At 42.9% G+C, this 13589-nt stretch overlaps 1 protein-coding gene across 1 annotated transcript in view; it reads left to right on the top strand.

The window, feature by feature from the left end:
* CASP6 (caspase 6) overlaps positions 1 to 13589 on the top strand; it is a 32626-nt gene that overhangs the window by 5341 nt on the left and 13696 nt on the right. Inside the window, exons 2-3 of the mRNA XM_046656393.1 lie at positions 5103 to 5179; positions 6191 to 6356. Coding sequence (XP_046512349.1) covers positions 5103 to 5179; positions 6191 to 6356 — 243 coding nt within the window. The remainder of the gene's footprint in view (positions 1 to 5102; positions 5180 to 6190; positions 6357 to 13589) is intronic.

Below are 13589 nucleotides of genomic sequence, written 5' to 3'. Positions count from 1 at the left end.
CACTGTTCTGTAGTGAGGGCTCCCTTCCTGGCTTGCTGAGGCTGCCTCCCTGCTGTGTCCTCCTGCGGGTGGGGGTAGGAGTCGGGGGCAAGCTCTCTGGCCTCTCTTCTTATGAGGGCACTGATCCCATCATGAGGCCTTGTTCTCACGACCTCATCTAAACCTAATGACCTCTCAGGGCCCCGTCACCAAATACATTGGGGGTTAGGGTTTCAACATAGGAATTCGGGGGGAGCACGGTTCAGGTCATAGCGCTTTGTAAACTGGCATCAGTAGAAATGCTAAATTTTGTTTAATGTTCAGCAGCTTATAACACCATCTGTAACAGCATTTAAAATAATGTTAATACGTTTGTAATTTTGCTATCTGTATCAACTTAATCTTTAATAAACAACTTTCTATATAATGTATCTTGTTCAGAAATAATTATTTCAATTTAAAGGTGAATTTAGAACTTCAAAGCACTTAGAATATTTCAGGAAACCAGTTACTTCCCAGTTTTCTGGGTTTTTTTGTTTCTCCTGTTGTTTTGCTGAGGATAAAGAACAATTTCAGCAAGGAGTGCTTCCCATTTTTTTCATCCTGTAGTTTCTTGGGTGCCCACTGTGTGCCTGGCATCTTCTTTGTAAGCAATACAAAGTTCCTGTCCTTGTAGAAACTGACTCATTATGTTAATTTGGTTGATAAAAGAAAGAAGAGTAAAGCCAACCAAGGGTGTATAGAATGGATGTGGAAGGGAAGGGGCGCTATTTTAGATGGAGTGAGCAGGGAAGGCCTCTGTGAGGAAGTGACATTAGCACAAGAAGCAAAAACCAAACATGGGCCCCTTCTGCTGCCTGTGCTGAGGAGCCGGTTTACCAGCGTTTATTTCGTCGTGTTACTGTGCAGTTTCTCCTGCGGTAGGTCTGGGTTATTGTTCTGTGTTATCAGCTTCTCCACAGGGCAGTTTTAGGCACTGGCCCTGTTTGAGACAATGACCTCCTCCATCCTCATCCCTCTGCTTTCCTTTTTGTCAGCTTATTCTCTGGATTCTCTCTCTTCCTCTTTATCCTCCTCTAGTGGGCATGGGTTTTTCTGTGGGGTTTTTTCCCCCAAACTTCATTCTTTATTTGCTTCTGATCATTCTCCAGTTCAAAGGTAATTACCTTTTACAAAATGAGAAAATATATATATATGTTAATACATACACACATACATGTATCACTATCCTTACTCACAGAAAAATGTTAAGTGTTTTTATAGGCTTGAAATCGGAAAAAAGTCCATGGATTTATATGTAATACAAAGAGAAGGGAAATAAAAGTACTACTGTTGTATGAATATACAACATCGCGGGAAGTATCTTCCTGATAAATAGATACTTGAGGAGATTAGAAACCCACATACCTTTAGAACTCCAGGCCCGTCTCAGTTGTCTGAGGGTGGTAATCTTTGGTCCTCGCAGAAAAGGGAGAGGTGCCAGAAATCCAGACTGGCAGAGGGGCATGTGCAGGGCATCCAAAAAGTTGGAAACAGGCTAAACAGCTGGTTGGTTAGTTTTCCAAGTAATATGCCCCAAATATGTCAACCTCTAGACCCCTCTTCTGGTGATACACTTCTGAATTTAAAGCAGTAAGTCTAGTTGTTAACCTGAAAAATACATGCAGTGGATACACTATTTTTCCTGTCTCCAGACTTTTTGAACACTCTTTGCCATATTTATTGTACTGGTTTTAAGATTAAAAATTTGACCCATTGCTTCATGTCTATTGCTAGATAAATTTCTAAACATTTTAAACAGTTGATTGTTAAAACCACTGACTAGAGAGAGCTTGGTGGTGAAGCTTCAAGGTGCTTGAATGGCTTCTCCAAGAATATAATGCTGATCCAGCCTCCCTCCCTTTTGGTGAAGAAGTTTCTAGTGTGGTGGGACAAAGAAAGCCTTTGGTCATGTGCTTAATTTCTAATAATACTCCCATGGAAAATGTAGGCTGGATAAAACTTGACTTAGGTGAAGTCACAGCTGGTTGAGTGGTCTACCCAAAGAGTTGGGTTAATGACATCGTGGCTGCTTGTAGAGAAGGCTCATCTATCGGGGGGTGTTGTGGAGCTCTGTCCTGGCTGACATCTGTGTCTCAAGTTCGTGAATATCTGGGAGTAGCAAGTAACGCTGGGTGAATAGCTCTAGATGTTGAATAGTCCTGAATGATGTACTAAAACTAACAGGACAGAGTTTTACAATCTAGTATTTAGGCTCACAAACTAAATTTCAGAAGTGCTGAGCCTCTAGCAGTAGATATTAAAGAATTTATTTTCTAAAGAACTGATGTATTTTTCCTGGCGTCTGATGTATCTCAACAGTGAGATAGCTGAAACATATACTAACTGTCTTAGGCTGTATTAATACAAGTACGTTATCCAGCTCAAAACAGGCCCACCATACCTAATGGGGTTCTGTTTGGGCTGCCCCATTTTAAAGAGATGTGAGAGACTTGAGGCCATCAGGCTTCGGAGACTGATGAGTGCTCACCAAGCTCAAGAGAGACCTAGGGTAGACAGCAGTACCAGGTTATCTATTTATAATGAGAATTGTAGCTGCTATCAGAATCGGCCTTCCAGGTCCTCTGCTCGCTCAATCATTCATTCATTCATCAACAAATATTTATTAGAACCTAACCATATTCATATTCCAGGCACTGGGGGTACAAACCAAAATTCCTGCCCTCAAGGAGTTTTTACTTTAGTATGGGGAGAGAGAAAGGAAATATGTAGGTTAGTGGTATAGTGTGTTCAAAGGTCATATGTGCTACAGATGAGAAGGCCTTGCTGAGAAGGTGGAGGAGTAACTGTGTAGCTACCAGGAGGAAGCATCCACACAGAGGAAAAGCAGACCTGAGTGTCTGTGGAACAGCAAAGAGGTCAGATGTGACCAGATGGAGTGAGGAAGAAAGGAAGTGAAGAGACGGACTAGTAAGGAGACGAGGTCAGAACGATATGGGGGCAGGGGGTGTAGATTATATAGGGCTTATAGATGTGGAAAGGATTTTTGCTTTTATTCTGAATAAGGTGAGAAGCCATGGATGGGTTTCGGCAGAGGAAAGACTTGACCTAACACACATTTTAATAGGATCCCTCAGATTCAGTGTTGAGATTGGACTCTAGCCGGAGGTAGGGCAGAGTGCGGAAACTGGAGTAAGGAGACTGGGGGGTTATGGCAGTAACCTTGGGCGTGAGGCAGGATGACCGCAGTGAACGTGGTGAGAAGTGGTTAGATTCTGCTATTTTGAAGGTAGCGTCAACAGGACATGCGATTGAATTGGATGTGGGATATAAGAAAATGAGAGTGTCGAAGATGGCTAAGACTTTTTCCCAGAGCACCTGGAAGGATGGAATTGCTCTTACCTGAGAAGAGGGAACTGTGGGTGGCGCAGGTTTGGGGGTGAATGTCAGGAGGTACATCTTAAGTTTGGGGTGCCCAGTAGACATCCAGATGGTTACCATATCCTCCCTCTGAAGGCCCTTTCAAGTGAAAAGCCAAATCATGAACAGTTTCCTTCACACTGAAGGACGGAAGGCGGAACTGAAGGATCACAGTGACTCACTTCTGATGGCCTGAGGCATTTACCTTCATCTCCAGGGGCCCAGAACAGCCCTCCTTGGACAGCGCTGGAGAAACAAGCCCGGCTTCTGTTGTCGGCCACCGCGTTCCTGGGTCCACCGTAGTGGTTCCTTCTGCACACAGTGCTCTTCGGACGGGGTGGAGCAGCTGTAGCTCTCCTCCTTCGTGGGGCTGCTCCCTTGAGGCTCGGCCCACTCGCCTTTGTGGAGCCTGTGAATCTTAGCAACTCCCTCAAACCACTTTTACATGATTACCTGGAGTGGGTTACTTATTTTGCTGGCTGGTTGCTGGAAGGGTTGCTTTTTTCTCCCCCTCACTTCACTTTTGGAGGGTAAACTTATCTTTATTTAAGTCTCCTAGTAATAAATGTTAGTTGAATGAAAGTTGAAGTACTTTGTGTCTCTCAAGTATCCAACTGCGGGGTGGTATTTGGAATAACTGGGGATATTTTCTTTTTAGAAGTAAAGATAAATGATAGCCCCAAATGTTTGAAAGGATTATTATATAAAATAGGGAATTGACTTGTTTTCTCTTGCCTGGTGGGTAGAGGATTGCTTACAGTAGAATTTACAAGAAAACAGGAAAAGGAATTTAATGGTTTGTGCCATTCCGCAATGGAATAGGCTGTTTCTTGATATTTTAGGAGGATTGTGGGAAACATTCAGAGAGAGGGTAGGTGACTGTTCTGTATGGTGCTGTGATTTCTGTATGACACGAGGAGGGATGTTTCTGGGGTACCTTCCAGCATTTGGGACTGCTAGGATGTCATCTCTTTTCATTACTGAATCGTTGTGCTATTAGGGAGACTAACTGGAGTATTGTATGTCACCAAGCTGTCTTTATTCCTAACTTTTCTCCTCAGTTGGGAAGAGAGTATATTTGTGAAATGGTTGGCTGGAGTCTGGACTAGAATGTGTGGTCCTGTCATGCCTTATAATGGTAATTAGATGGTCATCGGATGACCTTGTCTTCCTTAGCTGTAGGCTCTGGCGGAGTACACTGGTTAGTTGATAGTCATTGAGGTTTGTGTGCAGTGGTGCATTGGCTCAAGGTTGGGAAGATACACTTCTTGCCCTATAGGTTTTAACCTAAAAATAGAAGTTTTAGAATGTTCAGGAAAACAGGGTGCATTTATCTTTCCTGTATATGGACCCAGTCTGGCATGTAACCTCTGAAATCTCCAGAAGTCCAGGATAAGCTTTTGTGTATTTGTATGGTATGGGTTTACAAATATGATTACATTTTATGAACCCCCATACATTTTATGAACCTCCATATATGTGTCTGTGTGTCCATTCGTGCATTATTTCAGCACAGGAGAAATAAAAATAATTAGGTAGACAAGTTAGCATTCTTAATGCTCATCAGAATAAAGACATATTAACTTATGTCAGCATCCCAATGTTAAATATTTCAAAGGCTGGTCTAGCACATTGTTTGCTTTTTTGCATATGTATTTTCTATCATGTTGAAAATTAATCATGATACCATTTCTATTTTATAGGATCTAAGCCTGTCCCACGTTATGGTTATAAACCCTCCCCACCGAATGGATGTGGCTCTCCACTGTTTGGTGTTCATGTAAGTATTATTTTTCATCTGACAAGTTTTATGATTGGTAGGCTGTGTAATACTTGATAATGCAAGACTATCATTATGTTCTCAGGTTCACAAATAATTTTGCTTGTTGTAACAGTGATCAGGTTTATTATATTCTTTTATAGCTAAAACACATTTAATAAATCCTAACAAAGCTAAAGGGAGTACAATTCATGTTTTATTTTTTAATCTTGTAGATGTTAATACCATCTACATGATATTTTCTAATGTGACAAACATGGTTTAAAAGTTTGGAAGATATAAGTAGTACTACTTAGGACAAAAAGTATAGATAAAGCATAATATTTTCTATATTAAAACCAGGCTGAGCAGGGTGGCTGTGTGTTTGCTGTAGGGGAGGCTGGATATGAGCCAAGTGTTATGAGGAAAAAGTTTATGAGAGTGATTCCTGGACACAAGTTTTCAGTATAAAGCTATTTAAAATACTTACAGATAAGTTATAGATTGGAAGGAACGGGATCTCTAGGGAGTGGACGAACACTGAGAGATTAAATCACAAGAACAAAATTTGGAGTTGTAGGAGCTTAAAGGTTTTCTGTAACATTTCATATAAAGTACATTTTGTTGGTGGAGGAGGTACAAAATACTTGGAATATCCAAACACCATGCTTGCTCAACCCCTGGAGGAATCTTTTCTATGCTCCTAGCCTTACCTTTCTGTTTTTAAAACTATGGTTTGTGTTTTGGACGATTGGCAGTTGGGTCTGTTAGCGGCAGGTAACTGCGTATTCAACACTGCAAAATAGGCAGCTTTGGGGCACAGCTGAGGGGGAGAGCACAGACTGATGGGGATGGCACGGAGGACAGTGATGCAGAGAGGGTGGCGGGGGGAACGTTCGTGGGCAGATGGGACGTGGGAAGTGAGCTGTACAGCAGTCGCTGTCTCCTTTCTCCGTCTTTGCGAGTGCGGGGTGCTTCAGCAGAGGAGCTTGCAATTTCCCCACCAGTCATGCATCCACACACCTCTTTCAGCTTAACATCGGCATCCCCTCCCTGACGAAGTGCTGCAACCAGCACGACCGCTGCTATGAGACCTGCGGCAAAAGCAAGAACGACTGCGATGAGGAGTTCCAGGATTGCCTCTCGAAGATCTGCCGGGACGTGCAGAAGACACTGGGCCTGGCTCAGCACGTGCAGGGTGAGGTGACCCGGGGGCGGCCCGAGTGCGGTTTGTAAAGCTTTATTGGATGCTTCATGTCTTCGTACAGGGTTTACCAATGGAAGTCCTCCACTGTATCTTACCTTATCTATAGTGCACGGCCCTTCTATTCTCTGACACGAGGAGTTAAGGATTTTGTAATCTAAAATGATTTATAGTCACAGAAGCAAAAAGTGTTAGAGAACCTTAGGAGGAGGGTATGTGAGGCGGAGAAGAATTCATCCAACATCTTGTACCCTGAAGTATTTCTCTAACTATCCGGAGTTGGAAGCTTTGAAACCCTGGATCCAGTGAATTTGAAGAGGATAGCACATTGGATTTGGAGTAGGACATTCTAGAAGATTTGAGTCTTAACTCTGTCTTTTCATAGATATCTCTGTCAGGAGGGCCCCCCCAAGGTTCAGTGCTTTGCTAGGAGGACTGACGTGGTGACGATAAAGTGATACATGGTGACAGTAAAGGAACAGGGGCTTCTGTGTCCTCGTTTATAAAGCGAGAATGGTAATATCCATCTCGGAGTTGTCCTGAGGGTAAGATGAAATAGTGCTGGAGATACAAATCCCTGTGCAGATGCTCTTGGCCACCAGATTTCTGTACTGTTACATACCTGAAGTCAGAAGAGAAGGGGTGATGAGAAGGAAGGGGCAGGAAAGAAACTAACATTTTTGGCACTTCCCATAAGGCGCTGTGCTGGATGCTTTAGACATGTTTCCATGGATGTTCACAGAAACGCAAAGAAGTAGGTGGCATTATACCCATTTTTCAAGGAAGAAAACTGACATTCAGAAAGAAGTAACTTGCCCCAAGTAATGCACTTCTGACTCTAAAACTTATGTCTGTCAACTGCAGTATTCCCCAGATAGTCTCATATTATAGGTGTGATTCTGAAATCCTAGTTATAGCTGTCAAGGGAGAAATCTGCTCCAGGAGAAGCTGGAACTCAGCACCTCTGAGTCACTTGTGTGCTTTCCGCTGAAGTGCGCTGGTTGTCCAGCTGAAGCGTGGATGGATGTGCTTCCTGTTTTCTGAGCTAAGGACACGGTGATGTTGCTAGACGATGAGACCAATCTCCTGTCCGTCTCCCACGGAATCGTCACCGCCTTTCCACTTCTGCGGGTGGTTGTGCTCCTTAGTGCGCAAAGTCTTTGGGAGAACTTTGAAAGTGTCAAGATTTTGTAATGAAAAGTTTCTTCCTTAACATGAATATTTGAAATTGGAAGTATTTGAACAACTAAAAGGCGGTCTGGTATGTCTCTTTAAGGGTCGTGTATTGAGATCATCTTACCTGGGTGTTCCAGGTCTCTTAAGAAAAGTCAGTCCGTTATTTTTTTATACTCTTAAAAAAAAATTTAAAAAGCATACCAGAGGAAAAATACCTTTGCTTCCTTTGTCTCCCCTCCTAAGCTGAATCTGGGTAGTAGTCAAAGAAAGAGACTAGGGCCCATTTACTTTAAGCATCTTAAATAATGTGTGGTCAGTTCTTAGAATCCGTTGGCCATAATTAAATGTTTTGAGGTTTCTGTTTTTAACCTTCATTTCTTCTGCACCTAAAAATCTTTCCTTCAAGTGCAAACTTACGAGTGTTATCAGGCATCTCTCTTGGTGATATTTTTCAGATGAAAAGAAAATGAACAGTGATAACCTGCTCAGTGCTATGGAGAGAGACACTGGTTTGTCTAGCGCAAAAAGTTGGGTTGAACAGTTGCATGCAAACAAGAAGTAGATATGTGGCAGAGAGGCTGAAACTGAAACTTTGTGTACGCTACTGGTTTGCAGGGTTTGGGAGGCCTTTCAAAACCTGACATAGGGTGAAGTGCCCACTGAGCACACGCTGGATGCCGTGCTGTCTCCTACCGTGCACGTGAAGAGCGCGACGGTTTGCAGCTGCCCAGCACTAACGGCGCTTTCTTGCTTTGCAGCGTGTGAGACAACAGTGGAGCTCCTGTTTGACAGTGTCATCCACTTAGGCTGCAAGCCGTACCTGGACAGCCAGCGTGCCGCGTGTAGGTGTCGCTATGAAGAGAAAACTGATCTTTAAAGAAGATGCTGACAGGTGGTGACAGCAGTTAGGACGGAGGAACGTAACCAGTGACAAAGAACTAATGCTTTTACAGCATAACGCCGCCTTATTTTTGTGAAAGGATTATTTTAAGACCTTGTTTTGACATTAAAACTTCAAACTAAAGAAAAAAGGGGAGGTTATCTTCCTGGACGTTGCTCCCAGTGGGCCCTGTTGTCTTGACCAGTGTCAGAAAGAGGTGCGTGTTAAGGGGAGAATTTTGAAAGAAAGAGTCTGTAACTCACTTTTCACAACCATATTTACCCAAAAAATGAGGTCAACGTAAAATTCATCAAATAGTATGTTCAACATTATTTTATTTGGAAATATCAGGAGGTCTTCACTTAGAAGTATATTTGTTTACTATAAAATTTCAAGTATACATTTATGCCTGGAAGGATCTGACTTTATTTTTTCTCTGTTTTAATTAACACATAATCTACTCGTTTTGTGTAGCCCATTGAGTATATGAATGTCATACTTCTTTAATGACAGGACCAGTTACAAGGACAAGGTTCCACGTCTGTTTCTCTTGTAAAATTGGAACCATCAGCTGGTGACCTTGGGGAGCAAAATCCAGGGTATCTAGGTATATGTAATGTGCCTAGAAGGTGATGCAAACCAAATTCGGAAGCACAGCCACTCCCAATTTATGAACCACTCATATGACAGATATCGTCTTTTGCTGCAACCTTTGCCTAAATTGGAGAAAAGATGGATTTAATGAGACCAATGAAAAGTTGTTTAACACACATCAGAGCATTGCATGGGTTATGGGTTACAGCCCAGGATCCCAAGCGTATATATCTTTTGGGTAACCTTTGACCAAAGTTATTAAGAAAAACTGCTTGGAAAGTCAGAAAGACAGGAACAGGGGAAGTGGTTCTGTTTAAGTCATTACAGGCAGACCTGGGAAGAGGGAAAAATATTTTCTGGAGAAAGGGCCACATTTGTAATGGAGTATCTCTCGTTGCTGAGAACCCAGTAGCTCACCAGCTGAGACGTGGCAGCTGTTCTGCTCAGAGGCGTGTCCTCTGTCTGACAAGGCGAGTGTAACCCTCATGGCCAGGTGAGCAAATGAGCAAACTGGCCTCCACTTTAAATGTTTAGAACCCTTAATTGATACTTTTCAGACTTTTAAAAAGGTACAGTTTTATAAGCCATTATCAATATTTAATATTTATCAATATTTACTATTGAAATACCTGACATAATGAATTAATAAATTAAAGGTAACATCATAAATTCATGGATTTTCTTGGCAGCATTGACTTTCTGGAGAGGACACACTCAAAATGTTTTTGTAAAATATTTAATTCATGGTTATAAATTATACAGAAATCAGTAGAAGCTGTTTTTATATGTTAACGTTTGTTTTTTTAACTTGTTAACTTGGAATCATTTTAGATTTACACTAAAGTTGCAAAGATAGTATAGAGACTTACCCCTAATGTTAACGTTTTATAGAACTGTGAAACATTTGTTAAGAAGCCAACACTGGTGATGGCTGTTAACTAACCTCTAGACTTGACTTGGATTGTACTGGTTTTCCCCTCAGGACCCAGGAGGAAGCCACATTGCATTTGCTCATCAGGTCCGATTAGCTCTGCTCTCACGTCACGGTTCCTCAGTCCTTCCTTGTTTTTCATAACCGTGACAGTTTTGAGGAGGACTGGTCAGGTGTTTTGTAGACAGTCCCTCAGTTTGGGTTTCTCTGATGTTTTCTTCATGATTGAACTGGGGTTATGGATTTTTAGGAAGAAAATCACAGGTGAAAGGTTCTTCTGGCCGCATCGTATCAGCGTTGAATGCTGTGGGCTTGTGTTAACTCTGGGCGCTGGGTCAGGTGGTGTCTGTTGGGTCCTCCATGTAGAGGCACTGTGTCCCTTTCCATCCTTCTGTTCTTTGGAAGCCTGTCACCAAGTGCAGTCGGTGGGAGGTGGGCAAGATTATTTATGTTCCGCCACCTGGAAGGGGGAGTGTCTTTATGTAGTACTTGGAACTCTTCTTTAAGAAAGATTTCTCTCTCGCCCGTTTATTTATTCAATTATTTATATCAGTATGGACTCGTGTATTTCTTTTATACCTTGGGTAATATTTATTTTGTTGCTCAGTCGTTCTGGCTTGGCTATTGGGAGTTATGTCAGGTTGGCTCCTGTGTCTTTGACGTGTCCCATCCTTTTGATTTTTGAGCACTTCCATGCTTTTCTAACAAGAAAGTAGGAAAGTTGCTTCAGGCTCATCTTGTATAGCCCCAGCCCTCGAATCAGCCTCTTCTCCAGGGAGCCCTGGTTCCCTTCCTTGGAGAATGGTTTCCAGTGGGACTTGGACACCAAGATTTGGGCACTGGATGTGCTCCTTGCTCCTGAGGAGTCACTGCTTCCAGACCCGCCCAGCAGACAGAGCTAGGAAATGTGTGTGTATATGAACCCATGGATGTGTACATATCTGTAATTATTTCTGTATGTGTATATATATTAAGCTGAGCATGAGTTCGTACTGATGTCCTCACTCAAATCCTGTACCACACGGCATATATTTAGATTTAGGGACGGTATTTTCCCTAGCCACAGAATAAAATTTAAAAACAAGCAAAATGCCCCCCAAAACTAGCAGCTCTTTACAAGAAATGTGATATTGATATTTTAAAGTAATAAAACTGTGTTACCTGTAAATATTGCTGTCTGTTTAAAATCTTTTGACACTTCTTCCAGGGACATATATGGCTGTATTCATTTCATAGGTGGAGAAACTGAGGCACAGAGAAGCAGTAACGAAGACAGAATTGAAATATGCGGGCAAAAGCAAATTAAACACACCTTCTGGAGCAGCCTTTCCTTCAGTGAACCCCCAGACCGGTCTAGGCTAGTAATCCTTAAAAAGTTGTTTTGTTAGGGCTCATTCTCCTAAAATGAAAAGGTGGTATTTCTATCAGTATTTATAGAAGTACAAGATTATCGGGAGGTCAGAATGGTCATTATTTCATCCTGGTGCAAAACAAGAACAACATCCACACAGTGAAGACAGCGGAGTCTTCCTGGGAACACAGCTGTGTTCAGTAGGCTGACTGCAGTAACTCTGGGGAGTAGAACGGAAGCCGTTAGGTGAGACCCTTCCCCCTGCGTCGCTTTGCCTCATTGAAAATTCACAGCTGCCCCCTGCAGTATGTTCGTTCAGGTCTTGTGTAATGACTGCCTGTGATAATTGAAGTAGCCCCTTTGGCTTGCTGTTTTTCCTCGTTGCCTGACCTTACAAAACCGGTGATCTTCCAAATCATAACTAAAAGAGCAAGAATGAATTGGTGTAACCAGTATATGAAAAATAACTAAATAGCAGTTATTAATGAAAATAACTGAAACCAGATCAGTGGGTCGTCTGCACAGCAGCCCAGTGAGGTCATGCTGCTTCACCTCAGGGTGATTAGGTTTCCAAACGTCCCACAAAGTCCCCTTGCCGACGACAACTCAGTCGTTTCTTCGTTGGCGCTCAAGTGTAGGAATCAGAGTCCCAGAAATTTGATATTTCTATGATTTATATGAGAAAACAGAAGGTTTAGTGGGGTAAACACTGAAAAAGACCAAAATTTAAGTTTTAGACTAATCTCTTAATTTAATTTTACTCCATGTATTTCATTCCTAAAATAGGTGACAGTTGACTAAAACCTCCAGTTTTAGTCAATTCTGTGTGACTGTTCACATATAGGAAGAATCAAGTCATCCTGTCAGTTAACTTTCGGTCTTTAGTCTGTCCTAATTATTTGGTAATGTGGATTTGCCTTCCGGCTCTTCTTTGAGAAGGAAGAGAGAGCTGGGCAGGATTCTAATCAGTCTGTGAGTGGTTCTCAAAGGTGACCAGGCAGCAGAGTCACTGGGAGGCTTCCCCGCCCCCCACCCCCAGTTTCTCATGCAGTAGGTCTGATTGTGTAGGTCCCAAGAGTTTGCATTTCTGGTAGGTTCCCAGATGTTGTTACTGCTGGTTCAGAGGCCACAGTTTGAGAACGGGTCCTGGTAATCTTCAATAGCTAAAAATAACGTGTACTGAAGGCTTCCTGTGGGCTGGGTGCTGTTCCACACGTTTGGCAGTTACAGTCTCAGAAACTATTGAGTTTCCGTTCCCATTCTGCAGAGAAGAATTTGAAGCTGGGAGAGGTTGAACTGCATTACTTGTCCAGTGCCCCACAGCTAAGACGACGATGGAGCCAGAATTAGGACCCAGCAGCCTGTTTCCGCATCCCAGGCTCTTAGCCGTTTTAAGGATGGCTTAAAGCGCTATCCTGGGGGGAGACTACTGCTTTAAAAGGTTATAATACATTTGTAATTCTGAAATAAGTATCCCCAAATGCCTTGTATTTATATGTCTTGAGACAAAATCTTACATTATATAACCACATAGGCTATGAAAGTAATGCAATATTCTGAGAGAAGACACTGGGGGGAAAAATAAATTCCTGCCATCTGCTCCTTTCAGATAAGTGGAACATCAGCCAACTGGGTTCCGCTTGGGGGGGAGTTCAGGACTCAGGCAGAGGGGACCCTGAAAATAAGGCAAAAGAACAGGAAGCTCTGGTGGTCAGATAACATTCAGACTGGGTAAAGTCCAGAGAGCAGAGGCAGAAGCCCGGACTCTCATCCTGTGGGTGAGTATTTGTTGAGCGCCTCCTGCATGCCCAGCACCTGGGCTCTGTAAGGGGGAAGCCAACAGAAGGCCCGTCCTGCTCTCCGGGGGGGCAAGGTGGTGGCTGTAATCATTTATTGAGCTCTTCCCAAGCCAGGTGCTGCTCCGAGTACACGGTCACCACCACCATACGGGGGAGGTGGATGTTCTTTCAAAAAATAATAGGGTAGTTTTTATAGAAGACAGTTCCTTATCCTTATTTCCTAAGTATCCCTTACACTTGTTTTAACCTATTAGAAATGGTGCCTTACATTTTTTTCATCCAGTCGTCCAATCTTTTTATCCAAAGAGTTGTTCATTGAGGAAATTGACGCGATAGCCAACCACGCAAGGAGGAGCTCAATTAAATCCAGCGCTGAGCGCCGGTCCCTCCGGACCGCACTCTATTGGTGAGGACAACACGCTCTGCCTCAAGAAAAGCCATCATCTTGGGGCCGCCCAGTGGCCGAGTGTTTAAGTTCCGCGCTCTGTTTCGCGGC

This window comes from Equus quagga, chromosome 3 (assembly GCF_021613505.1).
Source record: "Equus quagga isolate Etosha38 chromosome 3, UCLA_HA_Equagga_1.0, whole genome shotgun sequence".
Lineage (NCBI taxonomy): Eukaryota > Metazoa > Chordata > Mammalia > Perissodactyla > Equidae > Equus > Equus quagga.
Note: the sequence above shows the minus strand (reverse complement) of the source record. Positions and strands in the feature narration are given on the sequence as shown.